Raw genomic sequence first — 17,612 nt, 5'->3', positions numbered from 1 at the left:
ATAGGAACGCCTGGATTGCTCAGTTGGTTAAGCAGCCAACTCTTGATTTTGGCTCAGGTCATGATCTCAGGGTCCTGGGATGGAGGCTTGCATCAGGCTCCACACTCAGCAGGGAGTCTGCCTAAGGATTCTGCCTCTCTCTCTCCCTTTTCCCCTCCCCCTACTCACATGTGTGCACTCACTCACTCTCTCTCTAAAATATATAAATTTTTAGAAAAAAAGAATTAGCTGGATATTAAAAACAAACAAGCAAACAAACAAAAAGCCCTCAAGCCGTAGATTTAATTTAAAGTATTCCCTGAGCTGCCTGGGTAGCTCAGTTGGCTAAGCACCTGGACTCCTGATCTCAGCTCAGATCCTGATCTCAGCGTCATGAGTTCAAGCCCCACAATAGGCTCCATGTGGGGCATGAAAACTACTTAAAAAAAAAATAAAAATTAAAAATAAAGTATTCCCTGGGTGCCTTGCAGCAACAAATTCAAACTCTCTGCGCAAAAATGGACCTTCATCCTAGGTCTCAAATTATTTCTACAAATACTTTTTTCAAACACAATGAATGGCACATACAGAAACAAAACACAGTTAGGGAGAACCAGCAAAATATAATAAACACCAGAAACAGACAAGTCAAAACTTCAAATGTTGTAATTATCAGTTATGAACTATATGTTTAAAAACATATAAGGCAGTCTTACAAAGATCTGCAGGGAATAGGACACCATAAAAAGTACCATGGCGGGGCGCCTGGGTGGCTCAGTGGGTTGGAGCCTCTGCCTTCGGCTCAGGTCATGATCCCGGCATCCTGGGATCGAGCCCCGCATCGGGCTCTCGGCTCTGCAGAGAGCCTGCTTCCTCCTCTCTCTGCCTGCCTCCCTGCCTGCTTGTGATCTCTGTCTGTGTCAAATAAATAAATAAAATATTTAAAAAAAAAAAAAAAGTACCATGGCAGATTTAAGAAAAAACAAATAAAACATCAAGAAATAGGTAAATAAAGATGCCCACACATACATATATATTAAAATAAATAAAGTATTTTAAAATGAAATAATGATTATCTGGATTGGCTTCAAAATAATCCAGGTTTGGGACAAGGAGGGAGGGAGGGGAAAGAGGCATATAAGGGAAATAAAAGGAAAAATATGATACATTGAAAATTGAAAGATGAGTACAGGTGTATAGGAGTCCATTATTCTTTTCTTTCTACTTTTATATATGTTTAGAATTTTCTATAATAAGACATTTAAAATTCATTAAGTCCAAAATCAACAAGATGTCACATACTCTGAGGTCCTACATATTCAAGCAATTGTCTGGCTTTCTTTCCTCTCCGACTTCATCTCCTACTCCTTTTTCCTCTTCCTGTGCTCCAGGCACACAAACATCCCAGCACACTTGTGTGCCTCAGGGCCTTTTCAACGTCACTCCCTTGACTCAGAACACTCTTCCCCCAGATGCGCACATGGCTATTCCTTACTTCTTCGGACACCTCTTAGCTCTCTATCTTCCTACTATGAGGACCTTCCCTAAACATTCTAAAATCACACACAAGGGGTGCCTGGGTGGCTCAGTGGGTTAAGCCGCTGCCTTCGGCTCAGGTCATGATCTCAGAGTCCTGGGATCGAGCCCCGCATCGGGCTCTCTGCTCGGCAGGGGGCCTGCTTCCTCCTCTCTCTCTGCCTGCCTCTCTGCCTGCTTGTGATCTCTCTCTGTCAAATAAATAAATAAAATCTTTAAAAAAAAAATAAAATCACACACAAGCTCTCACATAGTCACTCAATTTTCTTCAAGCTTTTATTATCACCTAGGTATTTATTACCTCCCTCAACTTGAAACAAAATCTTCTTGGAGAAAGAAATTCTGTTTTGTTTACTCTTTATCCCTAGCACTCAAAATAATGACTAGCTTGGGGTAAGTATTCAATTAATATATGCTGAATTGGGGCGCCTGGGTGGCTCAGTGGGTTAAGCCGCTGCCTTCAGCTCAGGTCATGATTCCAGGTCCTGGGTTCGAGCCCCACATCGGGCTTTCTGCTCAGCAGGGAGCCTGTTTCCTCCTCTCTCTCTGCCTACTTGTGATTTCTCTCTGTCAAATAAATAAATAAAATCTTTAAAAAAAAATATATATGCTGAATTAATAGACTGATGTTGAATAAAAGTAAGGAAATTAATGAAAAAACATCTGAACTAAACCAAATATTCTAGAATCTATGTATTGTCAAAGTTTATGTAACTTACTTTGTATCTGTTTCTGACTGATGCTTCATCTCCATGATTTCTATCATGAAGAGATCGATAGGATAACCCGGTCTTCTAACAGCCAAAACAGAATCCACCACAGCCTGAAAGAGAAGTAAATGAGAACAGTAATTCCTGTTCTATTAAAAGAAATCACTGGCCTAAGTAATCACCAGACTAAGCAGATAAAGGGCTTCAGACCTCAAAATACAGAGCAAGGCCAAAAAGGGCCACTTTGTCATGGACACCAGTAATAACCAATGCCAATGGATACCTTAGAACCTAAAGGAACTTCACAGATCATCAGGCCCAAATCCTTCATTTTACAGATAAGTAAACTCTGATAAAACTTTAAGTTACAGTCTTAGGGGTACCTGAGTGGTTCAGTTGGTAAAACATCAAACCCTTGATTTTAGTTCAGATCATGATCTCAGGGTCATGGAATCGAGCCCCACATTGGGCTCTGCACTGGACGTGAAGCCTACCTGGAATTTTCTCTTCCTCTCCTTCTGCCCCTCCCCACACCCCACCCCCATCAGCTCACACTTTTTCTCCAAAAAAAAAAAAAAAAAAGAAGAAGAAGAACTTAGAGTCTTAAAACGGGTCTAAAAGGCAGTAGCAGGGGCGCTACTGCCTTTAGCTTGGGTCCTGATCTCAAATAAATAAATAAATAAAATCTTTTAAAAAAATAAAAAATAAAAGGCAGTAACTGAACCAGTACTGGAATTCAATTCTTTTCTTTTTTTTTTTTAAGATTTTATTTATTTATTTGACACAGAGAGAGAGAGAGATCACAAGTAGGCAGAGAGGCAGGCAGAGAGAGGGAGAAGTAGGCTCCCCTCTGAGCAGACAGCCTGATGCGGGGCCCAATCCCAGGACCCTGAGATCATGACCTAAGCCGAAGGCAGAGGCTTAACCCACTGAGTCACCCAGGTGTCCCTAGAATTCAATTCTTTTCAACTGCCAAGCTACTACTCTTTCTATTACCAACACTACTTAAACTTTCCCACCAAAGAACATATTAATGGAAAAGAAGGAAATGTAATGTAAGGTAAGAGCTAAAATTTGCTGGCTTTACAAGCCGGAAATTTCTAAGGTTTTGTGTTTTATCATGAAAAGTTTCCACATCATGCTATAATATACATGTTTGTTTTAATGTGAAAGTAATGCTTTTCCCCAAAACAGCAAAGTAAAATTGAGACTCTAGAAAGACCTATCTCACTTATTCTGCCACATATGCCCAGGGATATACAATTTGAGAAGCATGGTACAATACATCCTACTGTTTAGCTCAGAAAGTAATTGGAAGGGGCGCCTGGGTGGCTCAGTGGGTTAAAGCCTCTGCCTTCAGCTCAGGTCATGATCCCAGAGTCCTGGGATCGAGTCCAGCATCGGGTTCTCTGCTTAGGTGGGAACCTGCTTCCTGCTCGCTCTCTCTGCCTGCCTCTCTGCCTACTTGTAATCTCTGTCTGTCAAATAAATAAATAAAACCTTTAAAAAAATAAAAATAAAAAAAGAAAGTAATAGGAAAACAACTAATTACAGAAATTAAGTACTATAGTATAACCATCCTAAAATATAAATAAAGCAAAAAACTACACCCTTGAAAACTTTACCTGAGTTAACATGATATTTGGTCTTAGAGCCTAATAGGGAATAATGACAAAAACCACTGAGTAATGAGAATATCAGTGTTTCCAGAACTCCAAAAGAGAATGGGGGCCCTAACCAGATAAAATGAAGATTCTGGGTCACTTGATATATGTACTCCAACAAGACTCCAACTGCAGTCTTTATTTGAACTCTGTTGAGCAAGAAATTGTCTGATCTTAATCTCATTTTCCAAGTAGGTTTTCCTATTGGTTCCAGTCTATTTGTCATTTATATCTCTCAAAGTAAATTAGCAAGAAAGCATTCTGATTTATATATCAATGTCTTGTGATTTGGGTTATGAATTCATCATTCCTGATGAAGCAATATATTCAAGTTTCAAAAAATACAAAGCTGAGAAACAATGATGATATCAAACTATAGCCACCTGATATAAGTCTTCCCAAAATACCCAGTCTTGTCTTTATATTACATATATTTTACCTTTGAAGTAAACAAAACAAATATGCATTTCCCAGATGTGAATATTATCTATTACCTAACTATCTATAGAATAATATTTATCTATTGATATTATCTATCTATTAATCATGGTTCATTAAAGTGGTAAGCTTAACCAATTCCCTTTGTGTCTCCTCACATAATAAATATGGACCTCTGAGTTTAAGAGACCAGTACGTCACCCCAATGGCACCCACAAGGGACGATCCGCAGGCAGCCACTGTGGTAATCCACAGGCAGTAACGTTCATGGTAATTTAAAGGCTTGTTATGACACTTTTGAAAAATTTCACATACTGTTCTGACCAATCAAGTCTAGTCTCTAGGTAGGTCTATAAATGTTTGTCTTCCATATTTCATTTCACGTGCAAAAGAACCATATGCAGTGGTTGATTATCTTATAGAATAAAATACCATCGCACATTAGTCTATACTCATTCTGAAAGCAAGTTTAGTCACATACCTCTATTAGCACATCAGCCAATTCAGCATGAACTTTAGTTTGCAGAGATGTTCTAGCTACATCTAAGAGGATTTCTCTTTTCATCTCTTTGTTAATTTTAACTTCTTCCAAAACTTCAAGTGCTTTTATCTTAGCAGCCTCAAATCCTTCAGCTATTATTCTAGGGTGCAGGCCCTATTACATCAACATAAAACTAAAAATTATAAAGTCAGTCATCCAAAGTAAAAGTAACCATCTTCCCTTATTAACAGGTATATCCAGAAAAAGTAATATTACCCACATCAATGCCATTAATATGGGTATGTATATAATTTATAAAAGTAATTTTTCAGTGCTTCATATTGAAAATAATCTCAGACTTAGAGAAAAATTGTAAGTCCAGTACAAAAAACTACAAAAGTCCTCTTTATTTCCAAATATTGGAACGTTGCCATGTGGTACTTTTCTGTATGGGCACAAAAGAAAAGAGAGGCTCCTTTTAATGTGGAGGAAAAGAACCAGCACTGATTTGGAGAAATGTACAGACAGACATCACCTTCACCAAATGTTAACATCACAGTAATGGGACAAATAGGCATCACGTGCCTCCTGATACGATGCATTAAGAATACTAAAGCATGTCCATGGTATTCATGCCAAAAGTTTGTAACCAGAGTCTAATTACAATAAAATAGTCAAATCCAAATTGAGGACTTTCTGCAAAATAACTGGTCTATATTCTAAAAGTAGCAATGTAAAACACAAAACACAGCTCAGGATTATTCCAATTTAAAGGAAACCAAAGGGATATGACAACTGAATGCAATGGATGAGCCCAGATATTTTTCTGCTATAAAGGACACTGTTGCGACAGATGATAAAACTGGAATAAAATCTGTAGATTATACTACTGTATCAGTGTGTCAATGTTAATATTAATTTCCTGTTTTTGATCACTATTCTGTGATTATATAAGAGAATATCCTGGTTTTAAGAAATATACACTAAAGGGGCACCTGGGTGGCTCAGTGAGTTAAAGCCTCTGCCTTCGGCTCAGGTCATGGTCCCAGGGTCCTGGGATTGAGCCCCGCATCGGGCTCTCTGCTCAGCGGGGAGCCTGCTTCCTCCTCTCTCTCTCTCTCTCTCTCTGCCTGCCTGTCTGCCTACTTGTGATCTCTGTCAAATAAATAAATAAAATCTTTTAAACTTGCAGAGCCTGACTCTAGAGCATGATTATGAACCACTTTCAAAACATTACCTCAGTCTAGGATCTCACACCTTCTCGCCTAGACTAATATGATCTTCCAGTATTGTCTCCCTTAAAATTGTCACCCAAATTTTTAAAATGCCAATCTGACTGCATCAGTCATTAACACATAAACATGAACATTCTTCTTGGTTAGCATACTACATGCCCTCTGTGATCTGGCTCCCACCTACTTCTCCAGGCTTTCATTACTGTCCGTATCACTTTATTTTTTTAACTGTATTTATTTATTTGAGAGAGAACACACATGACAGGGGCAGAGAGAGAGGGAGAAGCAGGCTCCCCGCAGAGCAGGGAGCCGGATGACCAACTGAGCCACCCAGGAGCCCCTACCCTTATCACTTTAAACTTTGCCAATACCATAGTGTTTGTGGCTTTACACACATACCACATTGCTTCTCCTCTCTGTGCCTCTGCTCGTGTTGTTCCTTCTGCCTGGAATGTCATTCTCCTTACCCCTCAGTCTTTCCTCTGGCTCACTCCCTCTCATCCTGAAGATTTAACCCAGGTCTTATTACTTCCTCCAGGAAGTGCTTCCTAATTCAGGCTAGTTTAGGATATCCCTCCCTCCTCAGTGTTTCTATCATATTTTGTGCCTAGTTCTATCACTATACTGCCACAGATTTATAATTACATCAGTGTCTGTCAGCATCTCCCCTTTCTTAAACTTCTTCCTCCTTAACAAAACCCTCATTTTGTTTAGGTTATCCCTTCCTCCAGTCTTCAGAGGAAGCTACCCTCTCTAGATAGCTCAAAGGGTAGATCTTGATTAGATTAAGTCAATTCCAACAGGATGGACACAGATCAAAGTTGACCCAATCATATAAAGAAAGGACTTGGGGCACCTGGGTGGCTCAGTGCGTTAAGCCTCTGCCTTCGGCCCAGGTCGATGATCTTGGGATCCTGGGATCGAGCCCCGCATTGGGCTCTCTGCTCAGTGGGGAGCCTGCTTCCCCTACTGTCTCTGCCTGCTGCTCTGCCTACTTGTGATCTGTGTCAAATGAATAAATTTTTTTTTTAAAAGGACTTATAGGGGCACCTGGGTGGCTCAGTGGGTTAGGCCTCTGCCTTCGGCTCAGGTCATGATCTCGGGGTCCTGGGATAGAGCCCTGCATCGGGCTCTCTGCTCCGCTGGGAGCCTGCTTCCTCCTCTCTCTCTCTGCCTGCCTCTCTGCCTACTTGTGATCTCTGTCAAATAAATAAAATCTTTTTAAAAAAAGGAAAAAGAAAGGACTTATATTCCATAATTGGGCAAATGGTTCTTTCTTGTGCTCTCCTGCTAAGTGTTACTAAAGGAAGCAGGTATTCCTAATTTCCTCTGACAGTCTTATAATCAGGATGGAAATAAGCTTTATCATGAAACAGCATTGTAAATGGAGGCACTAAGAGACAGAAAGAACCAGAGTACTTGATGACTAATAGAATTTTTTAATCAACTACCTTGGATGTTCTGTCATGGGAGATAATTTATTGTTTAAATCATTTTTAGTCAAATTTCTACTGCTTAAAGCCAAAGAATCCTAAAAGAGGTACGTTGCAGGTACTGAATTATTAGACAATTCCCAATTCTAAGTAAATGCAAAGAAGTAATAATTCTAGCACTTTGACCAAGTAATGCTTTGTTGAAATGGACCTTGAAAGAATGGAAACTTTTAAACACTTAATCAGAGAAGACAGATAAGTAATGCCAAGAAAAGAATACAGATTGAACAAAGCACTGAGGTAGAAATGTGTTATAGTGATTTTAAAGGCTGGGGAGTAGCATGGAGGAGTCTCGCTAGAGTAGACGGTTTATAAGGAAAATAAAACTAGAAAGATAGGTAAATTCACAATGTGAAAACCTTCAATTATTTTTCTCCAGTTATTTTTTTTTAAAGGTGCATAATTTGGCTTCAACTTTATCAGTGATGTTTTCTTTTTTAGGCCATTATTCATGGGTAGATGGCTAATTTTTTACCTTCTTATCTATCTTAAATACTTCATTTTAAAAAGTGGGATATAATTCCAATGAAAGGCATTATTTTGAAAAAAAAATGCATGATTATTTCCATTTATAATTGTCCAAAAGTATCTTGATAAAAATTACTTTTGCCCTCTAAAATTAAAACATTTTACTAGTGAAAACAATTCCTCATTCAAAATAAAATATCACATGAATGTGAATTCTGTAAAATGCTAATACCTCAGAAATGTAAAGATCAGCTTGTTTTAGTAACTCTCCAATAATTAGAACATTGGAAGTAGTACCATCTCCTGTAATGTCATCCTGGGCTGTTGCTACCTTTGCTATCAGGGAAGCTGTTGGGTGTTGAATTTGCTGGAAAAAGTAAGCAACAAATTAAGAGAATGAGATTAAAAAAAAAATAGTCCAATGAAAACTAGATAACCTAAAGACCAATAATAAAATTAAGAAATAAGCTTCATTCTACAAGTTCACAAATTCTTATTATCAATACTTAATAAATGTCATTACCAAATTTTTTAAATTGAGAACTAATGAGGTTTGAACATTTTGTACAAGGCTTTGCTTTGAATGCAATGACGTTTCCAAAATAAGATCAAATTCTTCAATCTCTAAGATGAATATATTTACTAAAATAGCAAAGGATTTTTTTTTTATATTTTCATATTACAAAGAACACAATTCAGTGCCTTTAAAAGATGTAACTAATTTGGAAGTATCCCTAAGCTATTACTTGGACTTTATAAAGATTTCAAAACAATCAAAACCATCTTTTATTAAGGTCTAATCCAACAAGTATTACTAACTGCAGTATTTAACTGACAGCTTTGGTTTAAACATCACAGTTTGGGGCTGCCTGGGTGACTCAGTCAGTTGAGCACCTGCTTTAGGCTCAAGGTCATGATCCCAGCATCCTGTCACATATCGAGTCACACATCGGATTCCTTGCTCAGAAGGGGAGCCTGCTTCTCTCTCTGCCCCTCCCTCAGCTTAGCTGCTCTCACTCTCTCTCTCTCAAATAAGTGGATAAAATCTTTAAAAAAAAAAAAAAGTGGATGGGGCGCCTGGGTGGCTCAGTGGGTTAAGCCGATGCCTTCGGCTCGGGTCGTGGTCTCAGGGTCCTGGGATCGAGCAGGGAGCCTGCTTCCTCCTCTCTCTCTGCCTGCCTCTCTGACTGCTTGTAATCTCTCTCTGTCAAATAAATAAATGAATGAAATCTTTAAAAAAATAAAAATAAAAATAAAAAAAATATTTAAAAAAAAGTGGATAAAATCTTTTAAAAAATAAATAAAGGGGTGCCTGGGTGGCTCGGTCTTTAAGCATCTGCCTTTGGCTCAGGTAATGATCCCAGAATCCTGGGATCAAGCCCTGCATCAGGCTCCCTGCTCAGCAGGAAGCCGGCTTCTCCCTCTCCCAACTCGCCCAGTTTGTGTTTCCTCTCTCGCTATATCTCTCTCTGTCAAATAAATAAATAAATATATATATATTTATTTATTTATTTATTTGACAGAGAGAGATATAGCGAGAGAGGAATATATATATATATGCAATCTGTACTATGTTCTAGGCTTGTTAAGATTTATTGAAGTCAGCAATATCAGCTCACCATCTCATGGAGCAGCACATTGCCATCTTTGGTGAGTTTGATGTCACCTGCGCCAGAAACAAGCCTGTTCAGAAAACAGTGATATTATTAACCTCATATGGCAAGGGTTAAGCAAGACATTCTCAGTTCTTGCCACTCACCATCCTTAGTATAAGGAACTGAGCTTCAAAACTTCCAAGTGCCATGGAGCAACACCATGGTAATCACCACCATGTGCAGCCTACAGAATCACTTCCCATATGGACCACTATGATGATTTCATTCCAAATGGAGCATTTACAAGTTTAAGAGGAACTGATGAGTTGTGAACAGAAGTTTGGTCAAAGAATACTTGGAAGCCTGTAAACAACAAAACTATAAATTTCCTGCAGGTTTTTTATTTTGGTACAATGTACCATTCATTCACTCAACCTAGTTTCTTCCCTCACATTTATTAGATCATCAAGTTCTGATAATTCCACAACCTAAGTATTTCTTCCATCTAGTCCCTCCTCTCCGTGTCCACTGTCATCAACATCTCTAGCCTGGACTACTTAGACAGCATCCTGGTATCTCTGAATTTGAATCTACCCCACACACTACATTTATTTCTAAAAAGTAGTGTGACGCAATTAGCTACCTGATCAAAAATCTTTCCATGAGTTTTTATCTTCCCCATCACCTTCAAGGTAAAATCCGGATTATTTAGCAAGGATGATGTTGTTCACCTTTCCCAGTCTGGCTTATGTCTACTATTCCTGCTGCATCTACCAAATGAGATCTTGTGGGAAAATCTTGTGGTTCCCTTAATACAGCATGCTTGTTTTTATTTCTGTTGGATTTACACCAGTGGGCTTTCTTGTTCCTGAAGTTACTACAGAAGGCCTTTTTACTCCCTTCTCCACTGGTGAACTCTAACTTACCTTTCAAGACTCTGATCAAAAACCTGTTATCTGAGAGCCTTCTCCTTCTCTCTACTCCCATCAGTAATTAGTCCCTTTCCTCCATATAATCATCTTCACCATTTCTATTTTCCCAGCACCCAAATAGCATACAAGCGCCTTCTTCTACCGTTAATTCTGTTCATTCCTCTTAGAATGTACTCCTCCTCTTAGACATTTTAGCGTTCTTTTCCTCACTCTTCTAAAAAAAAAAAAAAAAATAGTGATGCTAAGTAAATATACGCCGAAGGGGTAAATAAAAAGGAAGAAGCGTAGGCACAGAGTGTGCAAGTAACTTGCCTAACGATGCACAGCTAGAAGGGAACTTGGATTTGAACCCATGCCTGCCGGGCTCCAAGACCTGGGTGCCCTTACCACTACAACATGGGGCCGAAAAAAAACCAAACTAAGGGCATGTAGTCCCAAAGAGCAGGAGAGTTAAATGGCTCATGCTTCTCAAGACACACGAGATGAACTGACTTGCAACTGCACATGAACTTTAACACAAGTGAAGGAGTGAGGGTGTACAAGCTTCACTCGGGGCCCTTTCCTCGGGAGGCTGTCCTCCCGCCCCGGGCCAGGGGTGACCTCCGTACAGGAATGACAACGAAGGTATCCCGTCGCTCTAGGTTCTTCGCGGAACGTCTGCCTCAGAGCGCGCCGCGACACCCAACAAACCCCAAGCCCTAACCGCCGTTCCAACCGCCGGGCCATCTCACATTTTCATGGTGCCCTTAGGCCCCAAGTTGGTACGCAGCACATCCTGCAGCCCTCGGGCGGCACATATATTGACAGCCAAGGCCGCCTGGGCCCGCGCCACCTCTGCCTTGCAGTTTACCGCCTTTATCGCAGCCATAGCAGGGTCCAGCGTGCGGCCGGGCAACTAAAAACAGCCTCAGCCCGGATCTCGAGAGAAATCCCGGCGCCGCCGCCCGCCTTCCGCAGCCTCAGCCAATCCTCGCCGAGACAGGAAATGACGTTACCAGACCTCGCCCGCACGGAAGCCAGAGTCGCCTGGGGTCCCGACGCCGAAATGGCGTCCTCCGCCTCAGCTCGCCCTCCGGCGGGGAAGCGAGTGGTGAATCAGGACGAACTGCGGCGCTTGATGAAGGAGAAGCAGCGTCTGAGCACCAATCGAAAACGCATAGAATCTCCATTTGCGAAGTACAACCGTTTGGGGCAGCTGAGCTGTGCCCTGTGTAACACCCCGGTGAAGAGCGAGCTCCTGTGGCAGACTCACGTCCTGGGAAAGCAGCACCGTGAGAAAGTTGCCGAGCTCAAAGGCGCGAAGGAAACCACCCAGGGTCCGTCCTCCAGCGCCGTGCCCCCGTCAGCCAAGAGGAAGGTGCCGGATGCGGATGGCCAAGATGCCAAAAGACCCAAGGCCTCCCCGCTGCCTCAGGTACAGCCCTCCACATCCGCTTTGCCCACCAACTCTGACAGAGCAGGGAAGGACTCGGCCAGAGCGACCCTCAGTAAGGCCTCGGGACTCGGTTTACTCCCTGATTATGAAGATGAGGAAGAGGAGGAGGAGGAAGAGGGAGGAGATGGGAAAAGAGGGGACACCAGCAAGCAGCCGCCCGACTCACAGGGCAAGGAATCCTCGCTTTCCTCCTCGAGAGAGGCAACAAGTATGCTGCCAAGCGGTTTCTCGGATACAAATCCTCCCAAGGCCCCTTTAATTCCTCATTCGGGGTCAATTGAGAAGGCAGAAATACATGAAAAAGTCGTGGAAAGGCGAGAAAACACAGCGGAAGCATTACCGGAAGGCTTTTTTGACGACCCTGAGATAGATGCTAGGGTACGAAAGGTTGATGCCCCAAAGGATCAGATGGACAAAGAGTGGGACGAATTTCAAAAGGCCATGAGACAGGTCAATACTATTTCCGAAGCTATAGTTGCTGAAGAGGATGAGGAGGGACGGTTGGACCGGCAAATTGGGGAGATCGATGAGCAGATAGAATGTTACCGTCGGGTGGAAAAGCTTCGGAATCGCCAGGATGAAATAAAAAATAAGCTTAAAGAGGTTCTGACTATAAAAGAACTTCAGAAAAAGGAAGAGGAGAATGTTGACAGCGATGATGAGGGAGAATTACAAGATTTGTTGTCTCAGGATTGGAGGGTAAAGGGGGCTTTGTTATAGGGTTTCAAAGACCCAGGACTTTCATACCCTCAGCAACAGTACCAAAAGTGCTGTCTCTGGATAGGATACTGGTTACTTCATGCCTCGAGATTTGATAACCTAACTGGGTTGTTGAGATACAATGAACCTGTGAAGATAGCACTTTTGAAAATTGGTGTAAAATATTTTTGAGGTAAAGTTGTTTTTGAAATTTTTGGTGTACTATATACTAAAATGTCAACTTTTTTCACACATTTACTTAAGTGTATAATTTTGAATTGTCAAATCTGTAAGCTGTAAGTATTATACATAGTTAAATATATATTTACTTAAGTAATTCTGTTTTGAAATTTATGAAAAAGTAGAAGCCAAGCCAACAGACAAGCTTTTAGATGAATACCAAGTGTGGTATTTGGGACACATGTGGCTTTTTCTTTTCTAATCCCCTAAATGAACTCCAGAGTGTTTTTCAGGAAGGTGGGGGAGGGGAGGTTGTTTTGTTTTTATGAATACTATTCGCAAACACTCTTCTTCGTAATACGAATTCGTAATTCGAAACTGAATTCGTAATTCGAAACTCGTAATTTGAAATACTATTCGTAAGTCATTCGGGGTAAATCAGTTCTCTGAGTAGTCTGCTCAGTTTCAAAAACATGCACTAGGAGAATGGATAGATCGATTGATCTCCCAAATGTTTCTCTTGATTAAACCAATGATTCTTGGATGAGGTGCACATGGAAAACACCCACCAAGCTTTTGAAAACATGCATATGAATCACCTTGGAGCTTTTAAAAAACTGTGTGCCCAAGCCCTAAGGTTAAAGATTTCAGTAAATCTGGAGTGGGGCCCAGGCATCTGTTCAGTTTGAAATCTTCCCAGGTTATTCTAATATACACCAAAGTTGGAAAGCAATGTGGCCCTGAATCCAGAACCCATTTATATTTTTTCAGGCTTTGTTTTTTTGAAATACCGTATGCCATAATTTGCCATCTATTGTATGAAAGAAACACTACCTTCTATTTAGATTTCATCCAGTGTTAAATTTTATTACATTTTGTAGTAAGTTAGGGTTCAGAGTTTCTGTCCATTGTTGGGAGGATAAGTTGTTTTCTCAAGGAGTAACAATTAGCTTGTTCCTATCACTGATTGTTTAAATCACTCCTTTTCCCTTTATTGATAGAGGTATTCAAATGAAAATGGAACTAACAGTGTTCCAGCAGTAGAAATGCATACAGTATACTCAAATGAAAGTCAGTAGCAATAATAATAGCTAAAACATACAGCTTTTACAATACATGACAGGTGTGGTTCTAAGTGCTTTACCTAAACCAAGTCTAGTTGCTCTAAAGTCCAGGTTTTATGGAGAATAGCATCAAGATATAAGGTATGAAAAAACCTCGCTTGGATGCTAAATGAAGGAATTCTCTCTGTCGGCAATGTAGGAAAAGTGGAAGTTTTAGAGCAAAAAATTGTATTTGCAAAAAAGATTATGGAAGATGATTTTAGTTGCAGTTTATAAAATGAATGTGGCTGGGGAGAAATAAGCTGGGAGACTACTTGGAAACTGATTTTAAAAGCAAGGTGAGGGCACCTGGGTGGCTCAGTGGATTAAGCCGCTGCCTTCGGCTCGGGTCATGATCTCAGGGTCCTGGGATCGAGTCCCGCATCGCGCTCTCTGCTCAGCGGGGAGCCTGCTTCTCTCTCTCTCTCTCTCTGCCTGCCTCTCTGCCTACTTGTGATCTCTCTCTGTCAAATAAATAAATAAAATCTTTTAAAAAAATAAATAAAAGCAAGGTGAGCAAGATTTTTATTAGTTATGGACTGAGAGTAAAGGAATGAAGTTGAAAAATTTTCACAGAAAAGGCCAATATTTTAGTGACTAGATATAGAAGAAAAACAGGAGGGATAAAGATGAAATTCAAGGGCTTGGGAGTTTTTAGCGTGGGTCCCTAAAGAAGTTATCTAACATGTATTGAGCATATTGACTATCTTGTGGTCTTTGAAAGAAAGTCTTTTCTTGAGCTGTCAGCTGACTGGTAATAGAAGTTTCAGTATGGTAGCAGATTTACCTACCTTAAATGTATAAACTCACATGTACTCACATTTTTCTATCATCCATTCCTTTATTATTTTAGAATGAGAAAATGCAAAGGTGGGCTTGAGTAGTAGGCCTTGTTTTACATTGGCTTAAGAGGATAGGCCAACGATCTAGCAGAGAACGGTCCATTTTAAAAAAATACAATGCAAGCCTCATGTATATTTTCTTTTCCCAGAAGCCACATGAAAAAGTAAAAAAATATGAAATTCGCTATGATGTAATTTATTTTATCCAATATATCCAAAATATTCACTTTTTAATATATAATCAATATTTAAATATCATTAATGAGATATTTTATATCGGGTTCTAGATTTCTGAAATCTGGGTGTATCTGACATAGCACATCTCAATTTGGACTGGCTACAGTTCAAGTACTAGCCATATGTGGCTTACAATAAAGGACAGTGCAGACTTAAAGAGAAAGTTGTGCAGGAGGAAAATTAAAACACACAGGAGGTAGTGAGCAGGCCAGTTTAGAGCAGAAGTTTTATTCCTGACAACAGTGGAAGTTATGATTAGAAAGATAGATTATGAACTGTTGTAGAAGGTCTTGAACGCCATGCTCTAAGAAGTTGGAACTTTAACAATTGAGTACCCTTGAGGTTGTTGGGTCCTTAATTGTAACACAAAGAGTTTAAGGAATGCCAGATATGTTACTATACGTATAAACAGCCCTGGGTTTTTAGGAGGGACAGAAAGCTCTGTTCCCAATGCTCTGTATCCCAGAGAATGAATGGTGAGGCCTCAAACAAAATCAAGGAAATTCTTGCTGGATCTTCAATCAATGTAAACAGCTACAGGGGTTAGTGAGAACTTCCTGATCATCCACACAATGGAGAGCTCCTTTATACCTCTAAGCTGGGTCAGATAGTTTTCACCATTAGGCTGTGAATCCACCAACATTCCCAAATTCTAAGACTTAGTCCCATGGATTTCTTCCAGTCTTTTCTTTTTAGAGAACCCCTTCATTTAGCCAACAATGTATTAGAGTTACTGTAAATGCTAGAAAGGTAATCCTCTCACCCATTCACTTACAATTTAATGTAGCTCCCCTAGCTGGAGGGGGAGAAAATGCTGAACTAGCCTTGAAATATAAATTTGCCCAGTGGCTTACAACTTAGAAAATGTTTTCATATTTGTATTTCCTTTAATGAAGATAGTAATGACTGCTTTTTACACACCAGGAAACAGGAGGCTGTGGAATTAAAATTCCAGGAGAAAAATTAACTTGGGCCTAAAATCTTTAGTATAAACAGTCACTAGATTAGCATGGAGCAAGAGGAAGAACAGGGAAATTGGCAAGAGAAAAGAGAAGACATGGGTTCAAGTTCCCACTCTACATTTTAATGGTTAGTGATCTCGGGGAAGTCAATCTCTTAACCTTAGTGCACCCTACTACCAAGTGATGATAATGTAGGGGGCGCCTGGGGGGCTTAGTCTTTAAGTGTCTGCCTTCGGCTCAGATCATGATCCCAGGGTCTTGGGATCGAGTCCCACATCGGGCTCCTTGCTTGGCAGGGAACCTGCTTCTCCCTGTCACTCTTATGCTGTGCTCTCTGCACCCTCCCCCCACCTCTCTCTCTCTCTCAAATAAATAAAATCTTAAAAAAAAAAAATGGGGCACCTGGGTGGCCCAGTGGGTTAAGGCATCTGCCTTCGGCTCAGGTCATGATCCCAGGGTCCTCGGATCAAGCCCCACATCGGGCTTTCTGCTCGGCAGGGAGCCTGCTTCCCCCTCTCTATCTGCCTGCATCTCTGCCTACTTGTGATCTCTGTCTGTCAAGTAAATAAACAAAATCTTTAGGGGCAGGTGCCTGGGTGGCTCAGTGGGTTAAAGCCTCTGCCTTCGACTCAGGTCATGATCCTGGGATCGAGCCCCACATCAGACTCTCTGCTCAGCGGGGAGCCTGCTTCCCCCTCTCTGCCTGCTTGTGATCTCTGTCTGTCAAATAAATAAGTAAAATCTTTAATTAATTAAATCTTTTTTTTAATCTTAGGTCACATGACACGTGTGTAAAAGCGGTTTATAAACTGAAGTGTAATACAAGTATGTCTACTATAGATGGTCCCCCACTTAAAATGGTTCTACTTAAAGATTTTTTGACTTTACAATGGTGGGAAAGTGATACACATTCGGTAGAAACTGTCCATCAAATTTTGAATTCTGAATTTTTTAAGATTTTATTTATTTGACAGAGACACTGAAAGAGGGAACACAAGCAGGGAGAAGAAGCAGGCTCTTCTCTGAGCAGGGAGCCCAATGCGGGGCTCGATCCCAGGACCCTAGGATCATGACCTGAGCCAAAGGCAGAAGCTTAACAACTGAGCCACCAAGGTGCCCCTTAAGTTCTGAATTTGAATTTTTTCTTGGGCTAGCGGTAGCTTGTATGACATTCTCTCGTGATGCTGGGCACCGGCCATGAGCCATAGCTCCCAGTCAGCCACATGATCACAAGTTTAAACAACTGATACACTGACAGCCATTCTGTACCCACACAGCTATTCTGACCTTCACTTTGAGTGAAGTATTCAATAAACTATATGGGACATTCAACACTTCATTATAAAATAGGCCTCTGTTAGATTTTTGCCCAAGGGTAGGCTAACGTTAAGTGTTCAGAGCACGTTGAAGGTAGACTAGGCTGAACTATGATTTGGTGGGTTGGTTATGTTAGATGCATTTTCAACTTACGACTGGTTTATTGGGACTTCCCATGGGATTACATCCCAATAAACCCGTCTAAGTTGAGTAAGATGGACTTCCCCTGCCGCATGCTAACTTGATTTTAGTCTAATAATGTAATGTCCCTTAATTCCCTCTTTGAAACTAAGGTAGAGCAGGTGA

The 17,612-nt window shown here is 40.7% G+C and overlaps 2 protein-coding genes across 13 annotated transcripts in view; one reads left to right on the top strand and one right to left on the bottom strand.

The window, feature by feature from the left end:
* The window catches only part of CCT6B (chaperonin containing TCP1 subunit 6B), a 34,090-nt gene extending 22,601 nt beyond the window's left edge, over positions 1 to 11,489 (bottom strand). For 7 of the 12 annotated variants that reach the window (XR_007123541.1, XR_007123542.1, XM_047708760.1 and 4 more), the window contains exons 1-5: positions 11,263 to 11,489; positions 9,624 to 9,687; positions 8,237 to 8,371; positions 4,809 to 4,982; positions 2,235 to 2,338 (exon numbers count right to left, since the gene is read on the bottom strand). Coding sequence is in view for 10 of the 12 variants with exons in the window: in XM_047708760.1 (XP_047564716.1) it covers positions 2,235 to 2,338; positions 4,809 to 4,982; positions 8,237 to 8,371; positions 9,624 to 9,687; positions 11,263 to 11,399 (614 nt within the window). In the remaining 2 variants the exon portion in view is untranslated. The remainder of the gene's footprint in view (positions 1 to 2,234; positions 2,339 to 4,808; positions 4,983 to 8,236; positions 8,372 to 9,623; positions 9,688 to 11,262) is intronic. The other 5 variants (XM_047708767.1, XM_047708764.1, XM_047708762.1 and 2 more) reach the window with 3 other exon arrangements.
* A 57-nt stretch (positions 11,490 to 11,546) lies between these two features.
* Positions 11,547 to 12,919, top strand: ZNF830 (zinc finger protein 830). Its single transcript, XM_047708775.1, has one exon. The coding sequence runs from the start codon at positions 11,577 to 11,579 to the stop codon at positions 12,684 to 12,686; it is 1,110 nt and encodes a 369-aa protein (XP_047564731.1). The 5' UTR covers positions 11,547 to 11,576; the 3' UTR covers positions 12,687 to 12,919.
* The last annotated feature ends 4,693 nt before the right edge of the window (positions 12,920 to 17,612 follow it).

This window comes from Lutra lutra, chromosome 16, assembly GCF_902655055.1.
Source record: "Lutra lutra chromosome 16, mLutLut1.2, whole genome shotgun sequence".
NCBI classification, from domain to species: domain Eukaryota; kingdom Metazoa; phylum Chordata; class Mammalia; order Carnivora; family Mustelidae; genus Lutra; species Lutra lutra.
Note: the sequence above shows the minus strand (reverse complement) of the source record. Positions and strands in the feature narration are given on the sequence as shown.